This window comes from Microtus oregoni, unplaced genomic scaffold, assembly GCF_018167655.1.
Source record: "Microtus oregoni isolate MIOR12 unplaced genomic scaffold, Mior012 000007F_ref0000211, whole genome shotgun sequence".
Taxonomy (NCBI): domain Eukaryota; kingdom Metazoa; phylum Chordata; class Mammalia; order Rodentia; family Cricetidae; genus Microtus; species Microtus oregoni.
Window position 1 is genome coordinate 52592642 of NW_024543066.1, and position 21949 is coordinate 52614590.

At 45.9% G+C, this 21949-nt stretch overlaps 1 protein-coding gene across 1 annotated transcript; it reads right to left on the reverse strand.

The window, feature by feature from the left end:
- Positions 1-7476: 7476 nt before the first annotated feature.
- Positions 7477-8330, reverse strand: LOC121450961 (PEST proteolytic signal-containing nuclear protein-like). The gene has a single exon (XM_041656379.1). It carries the CDS (start codon positions 8324-8326, stop codon positions 7790-7792), a length of 537 nt encoding a protein of 178 aa, XP_041512313.1. The 5' UTR covers positions 8327-8330; the 3' UTR covers positions 7477-7789.
- Positions 8331-21949: the final 13619 nt, after the last annotated feature.

Sequence of the window (21949 nt, forward strand, 5' to 3'; positions counted from 1 at the left end):
CTGGCGGTAAGATAATAGTCTAAATAGCTTGAATCTGCAGAAGCCCTGCGATAGTAAGAATTATTAAATTGGGGGCCTCACCCCAGCCCCCCCATCCATCTTTGGAATGTTGAGCATAAAACTTCATTTCAAGCCCCCTCCCCTGAGAGTTGCCTCAGTCCAAACTCCACCTCTCCAGGTAGGGTTAAGGAAGCCCGCCAAAAGGTGACCCTTCCCCAGGGAAGGTCAAGACCACTCCCACAGGCTACTTAAACTGTCCCCAGAGAATAAGCACATGGTCTCCCCTCTTCCTCTTTGGTGGTTGTGTTGGTTTTCTGTTCCCCCTCCTCATGACTTCCCTGCAGACATGTCTGTTCAGTTAAACCTGGATATCTTTTAATTTGGTCTGATTGAGATTATTTGCTTCGGTGGAGAGGCTCATCTTTAAGAAAAACCTAACAAGAATAATGGTTTGGGGAGACCATTTCACAGCGTGTCAACTGCCTTCTTTCTATCAAGAGGTCCTCACAATCTCTCCATTGGGTTGGAGGTGGAGCTTGATGGCAGAGTGCTTGTCTAACAGAAGTTCCATCCCCAGACTACAATGACCAACAAAACTCTGTAGACAGGTGAGTAGCCGGTCACGAGTTTAGGATTATGATATTGGAGCCGAAAAACACTGTCAAAGTGAAGCAGTCTAGCGCCCCCACCTTCCCATTCAAGGCTCTTTTACTATTAGGAACTACCTCCCAGCTCTCTCTCTCTCTCTCTCTCTCTCTCTCTCTCTCTCTCTCACACACACACACACACACACACACGGAGGGGGAGGGGAAGAGGAGGAGAAAGAGAGAGCAGAAGATGTTGCCTCCAACTTTTAAGGACTGCCTAGCGGATGCGCACAGGGGATGGCGTGGTTACGTCATAGGGAGATGCGAGGGCTCACACAGCTGCATCACATGTAGATGATGCAACCATGCTGCACGTGGGTCACATGGGATTCTCAGGGCCATTAGGCATTTCTGCCTGAGGGCTTGTCTGCACATGCGTGGCCCTGGAACCCAGAAGTGTCAGCCATGTTATGTGGCTGAATCATTACAATGGTGACCCTTCAAGAAAGAACACAGAGGTACAGTTATAGTCAGAACCCTGGAAAGGTGGCTGTGTGTCTGTGATCTAAGATGCATCTGTGAAGGAGATGAGGACAGAATGCACTGGAGGGGTCCAACTTGGTGATCCAGGAAACCTCGGAGCACGGCAAACCCTGAAACCAGCTCTTACAGTTCAAAGATAGCACAATAACAAAAGCTTTGGAAGAGTAGAGCAATGGTAATAAACATGGGATGTGTTGATAGTTAACCTGGAGAGATAGAAGCTCAAATGAAAAAAGAACACAAGTGGATGTTACTGGCAATGTCCTGGTTACTGGGTTAAACGCTGGGCTTGTGGCTGTTTTGTGTGTACAAGATCCCTGGTGACAGTAGGCAGCAGAAATGCTGTAGGTCCCCAAATGGTGGTAGCGGGCCATGTGGCAGCAGGCAGCGGGCCCTGGGAGCAGCCAGTACCAGGCAGAGACGCTGCTGATCCCTGAGCAGTGGCTGGTCCCAGGCAGGGAGACCCATGGTGGGCAGGTTGGTCCCAGCTAGCCCAGTGGTGTGAACAGGCGGCGGGTAAGAGGCACATGGACAGACACATCGTACAGAATAGAATTGGATATTTATTACTTAGAGGAAAGGGGGAAAGAAGGAGAAGAGGACAGAGAGAGAGAGAAAGGGGGGGTGGAGAAGTGGGGAGAGAGGCAAAAGCGAAGCTGCCTTTCCAAGAGGAAGACGGAAAAGAGAGAGAGCTCAGGCCAGAAACTGAAGATCAGCCTGCCTCAGGGGATGGGGGAGGGAGTGGGCATGGCTTGTCTCTTAAAGAGATGACAATCATAACAAAAACTACTTGGGAAGCTGGCCTGGACTGCAAAGTGTTCTACTGTGCTTTCTAAAGTGATGAGACACTCTAACCAAAATCAGCCTGGTCAGGAAATGGTTTGTTTCAGCTTATAAATTAGCCATTATCAAAAGCAGCTGGGATAGGCCCTCAAGGTAGGAACTGAAGCAGAAACAATGGAAGAATACTACTTACTGGCTTGACCATTGATGTAGCTGGGTCTTCTGTCTATGTGTTACTTTCATTGGTCAAATAAAGAGACTGCCTTGGCCTTTGATAGGACAGCAGCTTAGATAGGCGGAGTAGACAGAACAGAATGCTGGGAGAAAGAAGCAGAGTCAGGCAGATGCCATGCTTCTCCTACCCAAGATTCATCATTATAGCTAAACATCTCAACATTCATTGTATGCTGAATCCATTCATCCATAGGTGCTGATCTAGACCTTAAAGGCCCAATTATCTTTTTGCATTCTATATTTGCATTTTCAAAAGCCAGAGATTCAAGAAGTATTCGTCTAGCTTCTGGGTCTGTTACCCCTATATCCAGAGCCTTAATTAATCTTTGTAAAAAGTCAGTAAAGGGTTCTCTCTGTCCCTGCCTAACCCTGGTATATGATTCGACCTGAGTGCCAGATGAAGGTGTAAGTCATAAACAATCCCACACCAGTTTGGAATTATGATTAATAGAATAGTTATTTATTTAAAGGGGAAAAACTTACAGATCACTGTCCCAGACAACAGCCCTCTGCACAATCAGGAAAGGAGCCTAGTCGCCGGAAGCGGAGCCCAAAGCAAAAGAGAGAGCAGAAGGCAGTTGCTGCTTTTTTTTAGAGAGACCACACCCCAATGGGCTGGTATCTCAGCGGCTATTGGCTGAAGGAGCGGAAGGAGTCCTGCAACAGATCATGGCTCCCTTTCAGCTACTATTTTTATACCGTTTTAAAGATCTCTTTAGGAACTGGAGAGATGGCTCAATGGTTAGGCACACTTGTTCTCTCAGGAGACCTGGGTTCAGTTCTCAGCACCCACCTGGTGTTTCAGGAGATCGGAAGCACAATTTTGACCTCAACAGGCAGCAGGCGCAGAAGGGGTACACAGACATGCACTAAGTCTCAGGAGACCTGACCCCCTCCGTGGGCAGCAGGCACAGAAGGGGTGCACATACGCACAATACACTCATATACACAAAATAGAAAAACCTAAAAACAAAAACTTTATTTAGTGTGTGCATATGCATACACAGAAGAGACCACTGGACGCTCTGGAAGTGGAGTTACAGGCAGCTGTGAGCCACCTGATGTGAGTGCTGGGTTCTTCGCCAGGAATCTTCTACAAAAGCATTAAATGAGTCCTCTCTCCAACTGCTACCTTTTCCCCCCTTTCTTCCTTCCTTCTTTTCTTTCCTCTCTCCCTCCTACTTTCCTTCCTTCCTTTATTAATTTAACTAACTATCTGGACAGTAGTGGTGCACACCTTTGATCCCAGCACTTGGGACACAGGCAGGTGGATCTCATTGAGTTCGAGGCCAGCCTGGTCTACAGAATGAGTTCCAGGACAACCAGGAATGTTACACAGAGAAACCCTGTCTTGAAAAAAAATTTTTTTAAATATCTATTTATTATTATGTATACAATATTCTGTCTGTGTGTATGTCTGCAGGCCAGAAGAGGGCATCAGACGTCATTACAGATGGTTGTGAGCCACCATGTGGTTGCCGGGAATTGAACTCAGGACCTTTGGAAGAGCAGGCAATGCTCTTAACCACTGAGCCATCTCTCCAGCCCGAAAAAAAAAATTTTTTTAACTTACCTAGGTAGTGTATTTATTAGTGGTGCTGGCAATAGAACTCATGGCCTCACTGATTCGGGACAAGCATTCTGTCCCCAGCCCCCGACTATCTTTTTCCATACAGCCCAGGCTAACTTGCCTAGTGATGACACAGTGGCCTGGGCCTCCTAAGTTAATTAGCAAAGAAGAAAATACCCCACAAAAATGGCCACATGCCAATATGATGGAGTCAGTTCTTCAACTGAGGATTCGTCTTCCCAGGTGTGTCAAGTTGACAATAAAGATTAGCCATCATGGTGGGTCTGGGGAGTTTATCAAGACTCTGTCTCAAAAATAAAAGATCACAGTGAGCTAGACAAGGTGGCACACACCTGTTCTCCCAGCAGGAAACTGTCTGAGGCCAGTCAGTTTGCTATAGCATAGCAAGTCTTTGTTTGCTATGAGGGCTGAAAAGATTCTTAGAAAAAAAGAGGGAGCAGTCTTAGACTGCTCATCTGGGATATCAGGTTTAGTTCCCAGCACCTGCATCATGATGCATAGCATCTCTAAATCCAGTCCCAGAGGATTTGACACCTTCTGGCCTCTGAGGGCACTGGGCATGCACATGGTGCATAGACATACATGCAGGCAAAACACCCATACATAATATTAGGAAAAAGAGAGAGCAAGAGAGAACGAGGATAGTAAATTGCTATCTACTACATACGCTTACTCAGTATGTGCCAGTCCCTGGGTTCAATTCCCAACACTTTCAAAATAGAACAAATTAGGATACAGGGAAAATTTTAAGTAAATAAATGATAACACAAAGCAAAGTGCCCTGTATAAAATCAGGTGCTGACCCAGTGTGCTGCCCTCTCCACCTTAGAAACTCGCATCGTATGAAGCTTGTAAAGGTCTCCAGACTCCAGAGCGCATTGCTCTGGGGTTCACTCCCCAGGAAGAGGGAGGGAAGGAGGCAGCGGCAGCAGCGTGAGTGTGAGCCTTGCGCGTGCTGCACTTGGTTTATAAACACTATATCAAGAGATCCTCTCACACACAATTTTTTTGTATTAGATTTATTTAGCTTTATGTGTAGGAATGTTTTTCCTGGATGTATATATTGTACCATGTGTGTGCCTGGTGCCCATGGAGGTCAGAAAACGGTGTTGTATCTCCTGGAACTAGAGTTGAGATTGTTGTGAATCGCTATGTAGGTGCTAAGGTTGGAAACCAGGTCCTCTGAAAGAGCAACAAGTGCTCTAAACTGAGCCGTCTCTTCAGCAGATCTTTAAAAAGACAAAAGAGGGGGTTTGGCACCAGCTGGGGGTGCCAGTAGTAACGGACAGGTCCAGGAGTTGCGCTGAAATACACCACTGAAGGTACCTGCCCTCAGAGCATCCTTCAAGGAGCAGTGGCTCATGCTGCCCATCTTTCAGTTCAGTGAGATGCTAAAATATGGAAGATACAGTATTGATCTCTGAGGAGAGGGGTTCATTGGGACTATGCCAGCTTGTTATGTTTGCAGCTGCTCTGAGAGAGACCCTCAGGAGTTCCTGATGGCAGGGGAGTGGTTTCTGGTGGGTTTGGCTGGGGCGTGGCTATCAGTCAAGGATCTATATATAACCGGCTCTGGTACACAATAAAGGGGCATTCTTGTTTCAAGGATGACCCGTGTCTCTGTCTGTGCCTCTACCTTCCCACGTGCTGAGATTAAAGCTACCATGTTTTGCTGCTAAGTGGGTTCTCACTGAGCAAAGTAGAATGAGGGGATTACCAAGGGGCTGAAGCCCTGGAAGGGTTGGAGCTGCTGCTGACCACTGGCATCCATAGAGTAAGCTTGTTCTGTGGACTCATTCTCCGGTACCTGCTCCCTTGCCTGCTGTGCCAGAGATGGCACACACTGACTGAGAGCTGTGGTGTATTTGACACAGCTTTTAAATAATCTGACTTCAGTGGGGCATGGTGGTACACATCTTCAATCCCAACACTTGGGAGGCAGAAGCAGGCAGATTTTGAGGCCAGCCTGGTCTAAAAAGTGAGTTCTAGGCCAGCCAGGACCATATAGTGAGACACTCTTTAAAAAGGAATCTATCTAAATTGGTTGCTAACATTTAAAAATCTTATTTCAAGTGCTGGACACATGGCTTAGCAGTCAAGAGAGTATGCTGCTCTTCCAGAGGACCTGAGCTCAGCTCCCAGAACTCACTGCAGGCAGCTCACAACCGCCTGTAACTCCAGCTCTAAGGAATCTAACCTTTGCAGCATCTGAGCTCATGCATAAACCCACACACAAACTGACATACACATAATTAAAGATAAATACAAATATTTCAAATCTTTGGATTTCCAGATACTTCATAAAAACTGGAAACTGCGCCCAGCACAATGGCACACACTTTTATTTTATTTATTTTTTATTTTTTGTTTTGTTTTTTTTCAAGTTTGACAAAATTTATTGTAATTTTAGTAAAGACATTCAGTTCAGTCGTCTCTCTCTCTCCTCACCTTGACCTCAGGTTAATGTCATTTGAGTCAAGTAAATATGTAGGAGAGATATTATTTCAACAAACAGTAAAATGGACAAATGAACAGTTTGCCTACATAAAAGTTTTGTAAATAAATTTATTTTAATTTATGTATCTTGATATACTTAAACCACATAAGAACTAACAGTGCTATGTACATTTCCATTGTTTTTACTTGGGGCTTATTAAGTAAACTTAAATACAGTGAACAAAGTGTTATGAATATTTGCAGGCTGCTTCTTGGAAGTTATTACATTAAAAATGCCTCGTGAATAACTGCCACCAATGAAACCCACTGAAGCTGCCTCCAAATTCAACATTGTCATTTTCAAGGAAACCTCATCATTTATTTTGTCTGTGACTGTTAAAAATGCATTAACTGTCACACCAAAAAAGCCTATATACAATAAAAAATACAAACACCAGCAATACACAAATTTAAGAGTATTGAGAGACTTCATAATGAAAATGTGTTTGAAGAAGCATTTTCTGTCTTATTTCAGTCATTAAAATGTGCTTTTGAAACCACTGGCCAATATGTATATACTTAAAGTGAGTCATGGAGTTGTACAAATAAATCTTGTGAGTTCAATTCAAATTGGAGCTAATGAGTTAGTAACTTAAATGTTTCAAAAGTCACAGAAAGTGCATTGCCTTATCTGTCTTCATACAATGTTATATCTTTCCCCCCCTTTTTTGGTATTTAAACCTTTTAAAAATAAAAACCAGTCAAATACTTAAAGCAGTATGTACATTTATATTTTTGGTGGGATTTTTTACTTTAAAGGAAACAGCTTCCTAATGATTTGCCTCAAGTTCTGGTGGAAATGCTTATAGGAACTAGAATAAAAACCAAGAGAAGCACATTCAAAATACTGATTTACTTTGGTAGCAAAAGACTCCTGAATGGAGACAATTTCCATTAAAGTGAAGTGGGCTATTTTTAGTAATACTTCATATAAGAATTTTTGACAAAAAATGTTTTTTAAAGAGCAAAGCGTCTATACTCACTGATAGCGATGCAATACTAGTATATGACAACCCAAAACAAAATGAACTGTCCATAGGAAAAGGTTTATTTATTTTAATTTTATCTAAATTTACTTTCAGTTGATAGTCCAGGAACGTTGTCTTCTCAATCCAATACTCCCTCTCTACAAGGCTGTTCCTGGTAGCCAGACAGTTCAGGTAATGAGGGAGTGGACACAGGAGAGGAACTGCTCAGTTTCAAGTAGACAGTGACTTTTGGCTTCCCTCTTAATGTGCTAATAGTTGTGTCTAAAAAAATATGCAATTCTTAGAAAGGTACCACTTCTGATTTCTTTATTATCTGTAACCTTTGGAAACTAATCACGTGAAACTACAAAATTAGCAAAGGTCTTGAAATCTGTATATAAAACATAAATTACCTCTAATTTCAAACTCTCATTTATTAGTGTACCACTCAATCTTAAAAAATAAAATAAAAAGAAGAAAAAGGAAAAGAAAAAATGGCTCCAAAGCTAGTCTTACACCATTCTTTACAAAAGGAGACTGTTCCTTCTAACTGCACCCACCCACACCCCAATCGCAAAACACTTCATTTAATTGTCTTGGTCATGTACATTTCCAAGATGAGATTTTATATTTCGCTCCCATAGCTTCTGATTATCGGGAAAGCCATGCTTTCCTTTATTAAAGGAGTTTGGTCCAGCTGATGTTGGTGTGTTCCTTCTCATATTCTTCATCCTCATCCTTGTTTCTGGAGGCATTTCTTCTGGCTCACTATCTTCATCCTCATTGAAAGCTGCTGCTCCTGAAAGGGTTTTTGGAGCAAGAGTTGGAACCGCTTCCTTAGGCTTACTTGATCCAAGTTTGATGGAGATGGCTGATGCTTTCTTTGTCGTCTGACCACCTATGGCAAATCCAAACTTGGAGATCTTTGTAGGCTTTGTTGGGAGGTCTGCAGCTTCTTCGTCAGCCGATCGCTTTTCAGCGCTGCGACTGGAACTTTCCCCTCCATTACTGGAAGAAACAGTCTTAGTTTTCACAGGTTTTTCTGCTTCTTCTTCAGGTCCTCCGGCGGCTCCGGCTCGCTGCGGCTTCTCTGGCTTGTCCTCTCCCGCCTTCCCGTCCGCCATCTTCCCCGCCACAGCCCCACACTTTTAGAGACAGGGTTTCTCAATGTAGCCTTGGCTGTCCTGGAACTTGCTCTGTAGACCAGGCTGACCTCAAACTCACAGAGACCTGCCTGCCTCTGCCTCTGGAGTGCTTGAACTAAAGGTGTGTGCCTTTAATCCCAGCACTTGGGTGGCAGAGGCGGCAGATCTCTGTGAGTTGGAGGACAGCCTGGTATACAGCGTGAGTTCCAGGACAACCAGAGCTACACACAGAGACCCTATCTCAAAACAGCAAAAAAGAGGCAAAAAAGAGCTGGGGTTGGTAGCACAGGAGAGCTTGGCTATACTTTTGTACCAAAAGTCCTTATTTGCCATAAAGGGTGAGAGTACAAAATTGTAGCCTTCTAGCAAGTATCTTGTCCACTTGGTACACAACACTGACCCACACCTGTGTATCCAGCCACTGGGATTGTGCCCCAGTGCCCCAGTGTACAGACCACAAACACAGCAGCGCCAGCACTGAAGGCATCAATTTCTCCTAAACTCTGTGTTGGAGCCAATGGTCAACTGCTTTTTTAAATGCTCAAATTATGTCTGTCTATCTCGCTTTGCAGATGTGAGTGTGCAGAGAAGTGTGCATGCAGGGAGGGAGGTATTTCAAAGACTAGGAACAGAAGCAGTGAGGTGGCTTGCTGTGCAAGCCCGATGACCTATCTGATTCCTGGAACCCACATACGGGTGGAGGGAAAGAACTCAGTGCAGAATCATTCTGAGACGTACACACACCAATTCCCCCTCTCTCACACTCACACACAACCCAGTTCTCTCTCACACACACACCCCAGTTCTCTCTCTCTCTCTCTCTCTCTCTCTCTCTCTCTCTCTCTCTCTCTCACACACACACACACACACACACACTCACACACAAATACCAGAATACCAGACATCTCAGTGGTTAAGAACACTTGCTGTTCTTGCAGAGGACCCAGGATCCAGGTTTGGTTCCTAGCACCTGTATCAGACAGCTGACAGCTTCCTCTAACTCCAGCTCTCGTTCCAGGGAATCTAATGGTGTCTTCTGACCTCTCTGGGCATTAGATCCATGTGGTGCACATACAGACAGTCAGGCACCGATAACAGTAAATTTAAGAGCAGTAACAAACATCTGTCATGCATTTCTTCTCCCTTCCTGATGTCATGTTAATAGCTACATTTCTGCATTTTTTAATTGTATAGGTGTGAGTGTTTTGTCTGCAAGCATGCTTGGGCACTACATGAGAATCTTGTGCCCACGGAAATCAGAAGAGGGCTTTGGATCCTCTGGGACTCCAGCTATCGATGTAGGTTCTGGGAATTGAACTCAGGTCTTCTGTGAGGTCTTCACCACTGAACCATCTCGCTAGGACCTCTGCTTTCTTTGAGATGTTCTGTCCCTCTGTCCCTCCCCTGTCCTTCACCACAGTTCCTTAGGTCAGCCTCAGTGTCAATTTTTATGAAAATTATGAAACTTTCTTAATTATCAGTATGATTTCTGTTTAAAGCATATTTTTTCCCTCAGTTATGTGGATTTTGCTTTGGTTTTTTTTTTTTTCATTTTGGTCTTTTTTGAGATGGGGTCTTTCTGTGTAGCTCCTGCTCTGTGTAGATGAGTTTGCTTCTCCTAAGTGCTGGGATTAAAGGTGTGTGTTCAGTTCTGTTTAGTTAATCTACAGCACTCTCCTCACCCCTGACAGCTTTCTCTTCATCGCATGTTTGACACCCTCATAAACCTTTGACCTCAGCCAGGCAGGCATAGTGGCAGGCACCTTTAATCCCATAACTCAGGAGACAGAAGCAGGCAGATCTCTGTGGGTTTGAAACCCGAGTTTCAGGACAGCCAAGGCTACACAGAGAAATCCTGTTTCAAAAAAACCAAAACAAACAAACAAAAACCTTTGGCGTCTAAGCTTGAGCATGGAGCTTTGCTCCTTCAGTGATGTGCTGTTCCTGCTGGAGTGCATTCTGAAGTTCTTGTGAAGAAAACTGAACCCACCACGCCTCTGTGTAAGCCAGCATCTCTGTCAAAAGGCACAGTGCACTTTCATATTTGACCATACCGAGCAGTGTTCTCTCAGCTCACTTAACACTGGGGTCCAAGGGATTTTTCTGATAAAAGCAACAAGCCAATGGCTACTGCTATGCAGAGTCATAGCCCCTCTCACTGTCCAGACAGCCATGCTGCCGCTACCACCCCTCCTCCATGAGGTGGGTCACACCGAAGTCTTAGCACCTGGGAAGCTGAAGCAGGGTTGCTGTGAGTTTGAGGCAAACCTGGGCTAAAGAGTAAGAACATCTCTGAAAACAAGCAAACAAACAGACAACAAAACAAGGGGTTGGAGAGATGACCTGATGGTTGAGAGTACTTATTGCCCTTGCAGAGAACCCAAATTCAGTTCCCATCACCCCCATCAGATAGTTCACAATCTCCTGTAACTCTAACTTCAGGCAATCTGGTTCCCTTCTGGCCTCTGGAGGCACTGAATTCACATGCACACACACACACACACACACACACACACAAAATCTTGTATGTACACACACACACACACACACACACAAATAAGTTAGGATTTCTTTTCTTGCAACAAAACACCATGACCAAAAAGAAAGTTGAAAAGGAAATAGTTTATTTGGCCTGCATCTTCATATCACTGTTTATCAAGAAAGTCAGGACAGGAACTCAAACAGGAACCTGGAGGCAGGAACTGATGCAGAGACCATAGAAGGGTGTTTCTTACTGGCTTGTTCAGCATGCCTTCTTACAGAACCAGAACCACCAGCCCAGGGATGGCACTACCCAAAATGAACTGAACCCTTCCCCATCAATCATAACCAAGAAAATTCTCTACAGGCATTTCTTTTGTGAGACAGGGTTTCTCTGTGTAGACCAGGCTGTCCTGGAACTCAGTCTTTAGACCAGGCTGACCACACACTCAGAGATCAGCACTCTGCCTCCCGAGTGCTGGGACTAAAGGTGTGCACCCCCACCAACCAGCCAATCTACAGCCTAATCTTAAGGAGACATTTTCTCAACTGAGGTTGCCTTCTCTCAGATGACTTTAGTTTATGTCAAGTCAACATAAAACTAGCCAGCACACGTATATAATATCTAAAAATACTCCCATACATATTTAAAAACAGACTGGGTGGTAACTCATTGCAAAGGGTACTTGCTGCATAACTCTTAAGAACTTGAGTTTGGGATAACCAACATCCACATAAAAGCCAGGCATGGCAGCAGCTAGGAGTGGGATTCTCTGAGGTTCCCTGGTCAGTCTAGCAGAATCTCAGTCTTCAGGAGCAGTGATAAATAAGGTTATGTCGAATGGTTATATGAAGATTCCCGACATCGACTTCTGGTTCCCACCACACACACACACACACACACACACACACACACACACACACACAAAGAACACTAGATGAACATCACTCCTTGTTAGTAAAAGTCTGCCTTAGTTACTGTTCTATTGCTGTGAGGAGACACCATGACCAAGGTAGCCTATAAAAGAAAGCATAAGAAACCATTGAATTGGGGATTTGCTTAGTTTCAGAGGGTTAGTCCATCATGGTGGGGAGCATGGCGGCAGTAGAAATGGAACTGGAGCAGTTACACCCTAATCTGCATGCAGGAGGCAGAGAAAGAGAGACTGTAGCACATTTAATAAAAACCCAGAGACAGATATTGGGGTTCAACCTGAATATCAGAAGAGCAAAGTCACTGGCTCTTACCTCTATCTCAGACTGAAATGGCGATCCTGCCTCCAGGATGAGACTGACAGAGAGCTGTCTCCTCCCGTTTTATATTCCTCTCTAGCTCTGGGATTAAAGGTTTCTATGGCAAACTAGTGTGGCTACTGGGATTAAAGGTGTGTGCTTGTAAGACGGACCAGGGTGTCTGTTTTACTCTCTAATTTTCAGGGAAGCTTTATTTATTAAAATACAAATGAAATATCACTACAAGAGACATAGAGACAGAGACAGGCGGTCAGATGGCCTGTTGTGGGCTTTTGAAGCCTCGGAGCCCATCCTCAGTGACACAACTCCTCCAACAAGGCCACACCCCCTAATCCTTCCTACCCAGTTCCACAATCTGGGGACCAAGGATTCAAACACCTGAGCCTATGGGCGCTGTCCTCATTCAGAACATTGCAGTCCTAAATGAGTCTTGTTGAGGACTGAGTTTCTACCTTTCAGTCCAACTCCAGAGTGCACCAGTCTTACCTCCAGACAGTGTTTACCATCTTCTAATGCCAGCCTCTGGTTTCTGTGTAGCTCAGTGGTGGGCGCTTGTCTGGCAATGTGCAAAAGCCCCAAGTTCAATTTCAGTCACAAGGCAAAACATCCAGCCACACATCCTACAGTGTCTTTGTGAATTATAAGTCCGTTTAGCAAAAATGTGCGTCTTTAACAAGCATGTTGTCCTGCTCTGTTCTCGACATCGCTCACTTCTTTTTTTAAAAAGAGACTTATTTATTTATTATGCATGCAATATTCTCAGTATTCTGCCTACATACATGCCTGCAGGTCAGAAGAGGGCACCAGATCTCATTACAGATGGTTGTGAGCCACCATGTGGTTGCTGGGAATTGAACTCAGGACCTTTGGAAGAGCAGGCAGTGCTCTTAACCTCTGAGCCATCTCTCCAGCCCCCATTGTTCCCTTCTTTAAGGCCCTTCATCCCAACTCTTACTGTCAGACCAATCTACTGAAACCCTACAAGCGACAACCAACATTCTGTCCCTGGAACCCACATGCTGAAGGTAAGAAATTACTCCCTCAACTTGTCTTCTGATTGCTACATGCATGAAGTGGCATATGGGTATACACAATAAGGAAATATATGTGTCACAATTTTGTCTTGTTCTATTTTTTTGAGGTAGGGTCTCACTATATAGCTGTGGCTAACCTGAAATTATGCAGACCAGGATGGCCTTAAACTCATCAAGATCCACTTGCCTCTGCCTCCTGAGTTCTAAGTTTAAAGAAAGAATTAAAGGTATGCATCACCATGTGTTATAATTTTTTAAAAAAAGATTCATTTATTTTTATGTGTGTTGGTGTTTGTCTGCATGTGTGTCTGTACACCACATATATGCAATACCCACAGAGGCAAGAAGCAAGTGTCTTGCCTCAATAGCTGGAGTTATAAATGGTTGTAAGCTGCCATGTCAGTTCTGGAAACGAAATCCTGGTCCTCTGCAAGAGCAGCAAGTGCTCTTCACTGCTGAGCTGCCTCACCGGCCCTGCTATTTCTGCAGGAGTCCAGTCCACGTGCCCCCTGGCCCTCAACTCCTTGTCAGACCTCCTAGTGCTCCCACCTTCCCTTCCACAAACACCTCTGAGGTGATCTGTAACGTCCTTTCTCTCTGTAGTGCCCTGCCTTCTCAGAGGACAGGCGCTGCACTGTGTTTGAGGTGCACAGTATCCGCAGGTGCTGGTGATGGTCGAGGGCACAGCTCAGTGACGAATGTACACAAAGAATTAGATTTAGACCCCAGCAGAACACAGCATAGGAATGTAGCCATGCATGATATCTACCTTTTAATTAATCAAGGAAATGTCTGACCGTTCTCATTAACCTGTTAACATCTGCACCTGGGCTCTATAAGGTGAGCTGTGTTTCCCAGGGTGTTGGGATATACCCCTAACAAGAGGGGTTAATTTTCTTTCAGACTCTGATGTTAATAGCTCTTGTCTGTGGTTTTTAATTTTGATTTTACTATATATTAGTTTTTGTGTTAAAATCTTATGCATGTGGGGCTGAGAGATGTCTCAGAGGTTAAGAGCCCTGACTGCTTTTCTGAAGGACCTGACTTCAATTTCCAGCAACCACATGGTGGCTCACAACCATCTATAATGAGATCTGGTGCCCTCTTCTGGCCTGCAAGCATATATTCAGGCAGAATGTTGTATACATAAATAAACAGATAGATAGATAAATAAATAAATAAATAAATCTATCTTTAAAAAGACTTATGCATGTTTTAACTGCACATACATCTGTGCACCGCTTGTGTCTCCCAGAAGAGCAGCCAATGTTCTTAGCCATTGAGCATTGCTACAGGTCCTAGTTCTTTTTTTTAAAAAAATATTTATTTATTTATTATGTATACAATATTCTGTCAGTGTGTATGCCTGCAGGCCAGAAGACCCCATTACAGATGGTTGTGAGCCACCATGTGGTTGCTGGGAATTGAACTCAGGACCCTTGGAAGAGCAGGCAATGCTCTTAACCTCTGAGCCATCTCTCCAGCCCAGGTCCTAGTTCTTGACTAACTTAGCTCAGTGATTCTGCTCTGAGCTCCCGGATAAAATCCCTAGCTCCACCATGACTTCTTGTCGGACTCCGTCGGGTGCTTGGAATCGACAAGGACTTCACAGAGTGAAAATAATTCAATACGAACCAGGTAAAGATGTTAGAACAATGCCCAGTAAGCAGAGGAGTTTTGAGAACTCTTAGGAAGGGCATTAGTAAGTGGGAGAGGGTGCTTTATCTCCTCCCCTCCGTCCCAGGGTGTCTGTCCTCCTGGAAGCCCACGCTGATGCACTTGTTCACTGCTTCCTAGTCTCTACCTCATTGGGCTCACACCCCCCTTACCAGAGGACAGTGCTCTTGGCCACTAGGAGGAGCATTTGTGCCACAGAAGGCACAACTGTCCCACAAGGAAAGCCAGCCTCGGATTTCCAGCCACCTCTTATCCCTCTGGAGAGAAGAGTTTGGGATGTTCTGTTTTGGGATGACAGCCTTGGCACCTTCTCCCCACTAGGGCTCCACCAGCATGGAGCGCTCTAGGTCTAGGTTTAGCCCACTGAGCGCAGGATGGTTTTTCCCCTGTTTTGCCTATGTTTCTCCTTCTACATGAGGCTTAGTTGGGCACTAATAAGAAAATGAAATACCCTGACATAAGTCTGGTGCTCTAGTGTACATCCGCAATGCAGCATTTAGGGAGCTGTGGCAGAATTGCCAAGAGCTTAAGGCAGGCTTGTGCAGGCTCCATCATTAGTTCTGGGTCACTCTATCTCAAACAAACAACAATAAACAAATTCACAGATACAAACCAAGCCAAATCACCCTGAACTATGAAGAACCAATAGGTCAAACTCGTGTTCTCTCACCCTGTGTCCCCTTCCTCCGTGGACACTCGTGCCCAGAGCCTGTGCCGTTGCTGGAAGGAGAGTCCCAGAATACCTTGTCCCCATTGAAAACAGGAGACAAGCACGAACCATACACAAGAGGTCAGGTCTTTACAGAAACATCGGGAGTGCTAAAATGCCCCTCATCACCAGAGGGAAAGTTTGATTTTTTTTTTCTGAAAAGTTGAGTGATTTTGTAAATAAAATAATGAACGGAGTTGGGCGTGACACCATAAGCCAGTACTGAGCAGGTGGGGGCAGAGAGCCAGGAGTTCAAGGTCATCGTTACCTACAGAGTAAGCTCTAGAACAGCCTGGGCTGTATGAGGTCCCCTCTCAGAAAATTCATAAGGAAATGTGAATGAGAGAATGTATGGAGTATCGGAGCGTGAGCCCTCCCTAGGGGACACTTTCAGCCTTGGTACACTAGGTGGCAGCACGAAGCAGCAGAAGGGGAAACCAGACTGGTCCAGGGCTGCCCCAAAAAGGGGCCTCCTTTGTGTTCCCCTGGCTTTGGGCCCTGCTTCTCTTCCCACAGAGGGTCTTTCACTCCTTTCCAGTGTTAGGACACCACATCCAGCAGGGCAAACACCTGGAGTTCTTCTCAGAACCCCTGAAGTGAGTTCCGCAGCTCTCAGAAGGAAAACTCGGATCTGGCATGAAAAATGGGGATAAGAAAACACATAGGTAGAAGCCCGAATCTACGCTGCTGAGGCAGAATGAGCAACAGGAGATTTTAAAATCAAACAGGGGCTCCCTGAGAAAGTGTTGCCTGGCCAACCCTGCCTCAGAACAGGCTCCAGTGAGCCTCTCTGATGTCTTCATACAGCTAGAATACAGATAGCCGCGTTCTTCGGGGAGCTCCATTTTCCTCTCCATCCCATAGTGGATCGAGCACAGAAGCCACGGCCACTGAGTAAATCATCACAGTCAGAAAACTGGGATCTGGCCACACAGTGCTCCTCGGCTTCACTCCCTTTCTGCTCCAGACAGACAGACGGCCATTAGACAGTTTTCTAAGCACGCACTGTGTGCTCAGCCATGCATTAGCCCCTTGATAGAAGAATGAACCAAAAAAGGAGCATGGCACCTGCCCACACTCTCATCCATCAAAGAGGAATTCCTTCTTCATACCTTGATTGGCCGTGTTGGTCTGTCTTAATCACTGTCCTATGGCCGTGAAGAGACTCCATGACCAAGGCAAATTCTTAAAAAAGAAAGCATGCAGTTGGGAGTTTGTTTACAGCTTAGTCCACTCCCGTGATGGCAGAGAGCCTGGCAGTAGGCAGGTGCGGTGCTGGAGTAGCTACTTCCCAATTCACACAGAGAGATTAAGACTGGGCCTGGAAGGAGCTTTTGAAACCTCAAAGCCTGCCCCCAGTGACACACTTCCTCCAACAAGGCCATGCCTGTGTGAACCTTGGGGGCCATTCTTCTTCAAATCACCACAACCTCCTACTTTGCTTTCTATTGCTTTGTTAACATCCTGACCAAAAGCAGGTTGGGGAGGAAAAAGTTTATTTGGCTTACACTTTCCCACTACAATCCATCACTGAGAGAAGTCAGGATGGAACTCAAGGCAGGAATCTGGATGCAAGAACTGAAGTAGAGACCATGGAGAAATGCTATCTACTGGCTTGCTTCCCATGGCGTGCTCAGTTTGCACCTCAGAACCCCAAGTGGGCTGGGACCTCCAACAGCAGCCATTAACTAAGATAAGGCCCTGCAGACTCTCCTACAGGCCAGTCTAAAGAGGTATCTTCTATACCTCTCCTCAACTGTGTCGAGTTGACAGAATTAACCAGCACAGAGGATGATTGTGAACTTCTGTCCTTTCTGCCTCCACTCTCCAGTCCTAAGATCCCAGACCACCACAATGCTTGCACGTTGTCCTGCACACCTCACCCAAACCTACCTCTTTCCCGTTCCTAGTCACAAAGGCTTCTGTACTGTTAGGTAAGTCTGGCCCTCTTCTTCCTGGCAGCTGTCTAACAACTAAAGACAGACTCTTCCTCACAAGTCTTCAGCCCAGGAGACACTCTCTTTTGCAAGAGTCATTTGAAGTATTCCTCCCATCTGCTAGGCGCCTCACAAGGTCGGGTCATCTCATTCACTGTCCACCATGAACTCTATTCTAAGATACAGACAATGGGCAGGTGAGGTGAAGTAGCTCCTCTTGGTGGTGCTGTCTCCTCAGTCAGCCTTCTGTTTGGATGGAGCTAGGCTCAGCAGCACTTGTCCCCTCTCTTGGTCTGATAAGGCCATTCATTCATGGAGCACCACAAGCAGTCACTACGCGAGTGCTCATCATGGGCTGATGGGTACCTAGATATCTGAAATCTTGAAATTGGCCTCTCAGGCTGCCTGCTTTCTCCCATACCCCGTGCGTTCTGTGTCACACGCATCCTTCAAAGACATTCCAGCTCATACACCGTCTATGACAAAGCCATCCTGATTCTGCTTGGCTCTAACTGGTCTCTCTCTCCTGGCTTATAGCCAGGCCAGCCTTGAACGCTTTGTCTTCTTGCCATAACCTCCCATGTGTTGGAATTACAGACATGTGCTAAATTTTCTCTACAGAATTTCTACCTATATTTTGTGAGCAATAATTTATGTCCCTGTTTTCACTCCTCAGCCATGACACACCCCCAGATCATTGTTTTTTCCCTTGCTGCCTTATATATGGAGGTACCCAGCAAACATTTGTCAAATGAATTAACTTAGGAACTAGGAGTTCATCCTTTGTCTTGGAAGGCAAAACCTCAAAACTTCCCATCAACTCTCTCGAATGGATGGATACCTCCTAACGTCTGCCCTGGGCTCCTTCCCTGCCCCACTTCGCAGCAGGAATGGTATGAAGTCTCAGGCAACTTCAGAGCAGCCCCGGGGACAGGTTTGACCTCTGGGGAGTTAGAAGGCAAAGGGCACCCTGAGACCACACAGCTGGAAGGAGCAGAGCACAGCTGGAAGGAGCCCACCAGCCCGAATCACCACTTGTTTGGCAGAGCTGGAAAGACTGGCTTCTTCAGATTGCCCCTTAAAGTCCTTGAACAGGTAGAAAGCAGCTCGCAGGAATGGCTGGATAATAAAATGAGGTACAAACAGCCTCAAGGGAAGACAAGTGGAGAGCCAGACTGTTCTGAGATGTGCACTCCCTGACCGCCTTTTCAGTAAGGCCCCACCAGCTCTGTCTGTGCTGTTTTATATTTCTTCCCACCACAATCACTATCTTTATTTTTGTTATTTCTTTTTTCTGTCAGTGTGTTCATCACTGAAGGAAGTCAGCACAGAAACTGCAGCAGGGCTGGAACCTGGAGGCAGGAACTGACGCAGAAGCCATGGAGGGTGCTGCTTACTGGCTTGCTCCCTATGTCTTGCTCAGTCTGCTTTCTTATAGAACTCAGGACCATCAGCCCAAGATGGCTCCACCCATAGTGGGCTAGGCCCTGCCCCATCAATCACTAATTAAGAAAATGCCCTACAGTTTTGCCTACAGCCCAATCTTTTGTTTTGTTTTCGAGACAGGGTTTCTCTGTGGCTTTGGAGCCTGTCCTGGAACTAGCTCTTGTAGACCAGGCTGGCCTCGAACTCACAGAGATCTGCCTGCCTCTGCCTCCTGAGTGCTGGGATTAAAGGTGTGCGGTGGCACCACCACCACCCAGCCTACAGCCCAATCTTATAGAGACATTTTCTCAATGGAGGCTCTAGACTATGTCCAGTGAACATGAAACTAGCCAGCACATCTACGGTACCCGTCTCCCAGCACAGCTCCCTGTCCGTCCTGTATAGATTAGGATCTCATTCCCAAAGGCCAGTTCACATGTCTACCCTCCAACTCCAGTAGCTTGCTCCCAGGAGACTGATGAAATATTGTTCCTAACCTCCCCTCGGCTTTACCACGCCCTTCTAGACAAGAGTACTAACCAGGTGACTGAGCAAGTGGGAAGAAATGAGTCAAGATAAAAACAAATTAGTGTTTATTGGATTTTTGTGCCTCTTTCCCCCTAATTTTGCGCAGGGATGGATGAAAGCCAGATTTCAGCAATTATGTCCCAGTAGTGTCAGGTGGGAACAATGCGAAATGACTAGAAAGAACCCAGAATTGGCCTGGGCTAAGGTGGCCTCGGGCAAAGACAGCAGGACAGCGGGGTACTGAATAGCCTGTCCAGTACTTCCACAGGGGGCTGATCCTGAGAGACCCCTGGAGCCCTGGCCCGCCCCTCTCCCCATTCCCACCAGGGAAGGCTCTCTGGGAAGAAGGCAGGTCAGGCACACGGTGACCTTTCACACCTCAGACAAGCAAGTTTGTTTTCTGCCTTTCTGTCTAGGGCTCAGCTGGGGGGTGGGGAGGGTGGGGTGGGCCTTTTCCATTCTCCTGGTACAAATACCCCAGAGGAGTTGAAGTGGAGGGAGTAAAGGATCTATTTATTTTGGCTCAGGAGGGACAATGTAAGCAGATGGTCTTTGATGGGATTAGCGGCGTAATCTCTAAGACCCTGGTAAATTGGAAAATGATCCATTATATTCCAGAACCTTTGGCGGCTTCAGCCCCTGGGGAGGGAGGGGCCAGCCGAGGGGCACCTTGTTAGAATGGACCCCTCTGGGAGCGGTGGAATCCCGCTCTGGAGCGCTTGGGGGGGGGGTGTTAGACCCTGGCCCTCTATGCTCCCTTTTCTTCTGCTTGTGTCCCCATACCCTCCTAGCAGCCCAGGGTATATGTGTGGGGGGGGGGGGGAGGGGTAATGTCACCCTTGGAAGGAAAGAAAACTCTTAGAATTCAGTCTGTCCGCCTCAAGATTTCCATCCATGTCCTCCCCAGCATCTCCAAAACTATAGCCCAGGCCCATCTCCTCTTCCACGCTTAAGGGCTGTACAGCAGACCCCAGGGAGAGCTCCGCTACTGGGGCATGGGGTTGGGAACCGGAAGGGCTAGAAAAGGCAGGCGTGGCAAACTGCCCTAGCCTGGAAGAACTCCGCTCCTTATGGAGGGCCTCCAGGTGCCAGGCATGGTGGGGATTGTGGGTGCTGATGGAGGTTGTGACTTCTTGCAGTTTATACAGAATAGTAGAGGTACAGAATTTCAGGTCTGGCGCTGAACGAGGAGCCAGACAGGGTGGGTGATTAGCTTGAGGTCATCCAGGTCAGTGAGAGGATTGAAACAACCTCCGCACCCATGACTTTCCTGCTTCTCTTCCTGTCATCTTCTCCCTGCCTCAGAGCTCTTCCTCATGGTCCTTGTATTTTACTCTCTGTCTTCCTAATACAGGAACATGCTAGGAACCATACCTCTGTCAATTCCAGTGGAATCTGTATCTGTCTCATCAGTTTTAACCCCCCCATCATTAGAACGCTATGCTGGAAAGTCAATTCAAGTTGATAAACAAGTCTGTATTTTCCCTGTACTGAATAACATCTTGTTTATCTATTTTAGCATTTTAAGACATTTTTCAAATATCTTTTTTGTTTTTTGTTTAAGACAAGTTCTTCCTATGTACTCGAGCTAGCCTGGAACTTGTTATATAGACCAGGCTGTCCTCAAATTTATGAACTGTCTTCTTGTCTCTGTCTCCCCAAAGCTAGAATTACAGGCATACACACCATGCCTGGCCTATCTTTCCCTGGATAAGTATCTGAGGAACTTAGTTACACTTATAGATTTTACTTTGACTATGAAAAAATTAAAGCATGTTGGGCAGTGGTGGCGCACGCCTTTAATCCCAGCACTTGGGAGCCAGAGGCAGAAGGATCTCTGAGTTTGAGGCCAGCCTGGTCTACAAAGTGAGTTCCAGGGTAGCCAGGCTACAAACTAAACAAACAGCAAAAACAAAAACGAAACAAAATCTAAAGCATAGAGCTAAACATAGTGCCAGGTGCATGTAACCCCAGTACTAAGAAGGTAGGAAAATGAGGGTGAGGAGTTCAAGGCTAACCTTGAAGGAGTTTGAGGCCAGCCTGGGCTATATGGACATTATCACAAACAAAGAAGCAAAAAATACAAAAAGAAAAAACAAAACACAATAAAAGTATATTCCATCTTCACAGTTCTCTGTAAATAAATTCACAAATAAAAGAAGTGAGGGCTAAGGATATATAGCTCAGTGGTAGAGTGTCTGCCATGCACGAGGACATAGGTTCAATACCCCCACACACACCCAAAGGAAAGAAGGAACAAAATACAAATTATTAAGCCAGAAGAGTTGCAGTGAGTTCAAGGCTAGCCAGGGCAACAAGCAAAACTCTGTCTCAAAATAGTAATGCTGCTGCCGGTGCTAAACACAGTGCAGACTCTATTCCCAGTAGAAGATGCAGCCTGGACTGGCTGCGTGTGCGGCTCCAGTACAGTGCTTGCTTAGCAGGCTTACCTCAGCACCTCCGTGACGAAGAAGAAAAAGCCCAGTGTTTTAGAGTGTCATTTCTAAAAGATGCCTCAGGCAGAGGCCCTGAGAGGAATCTGACTCGTACATCATTT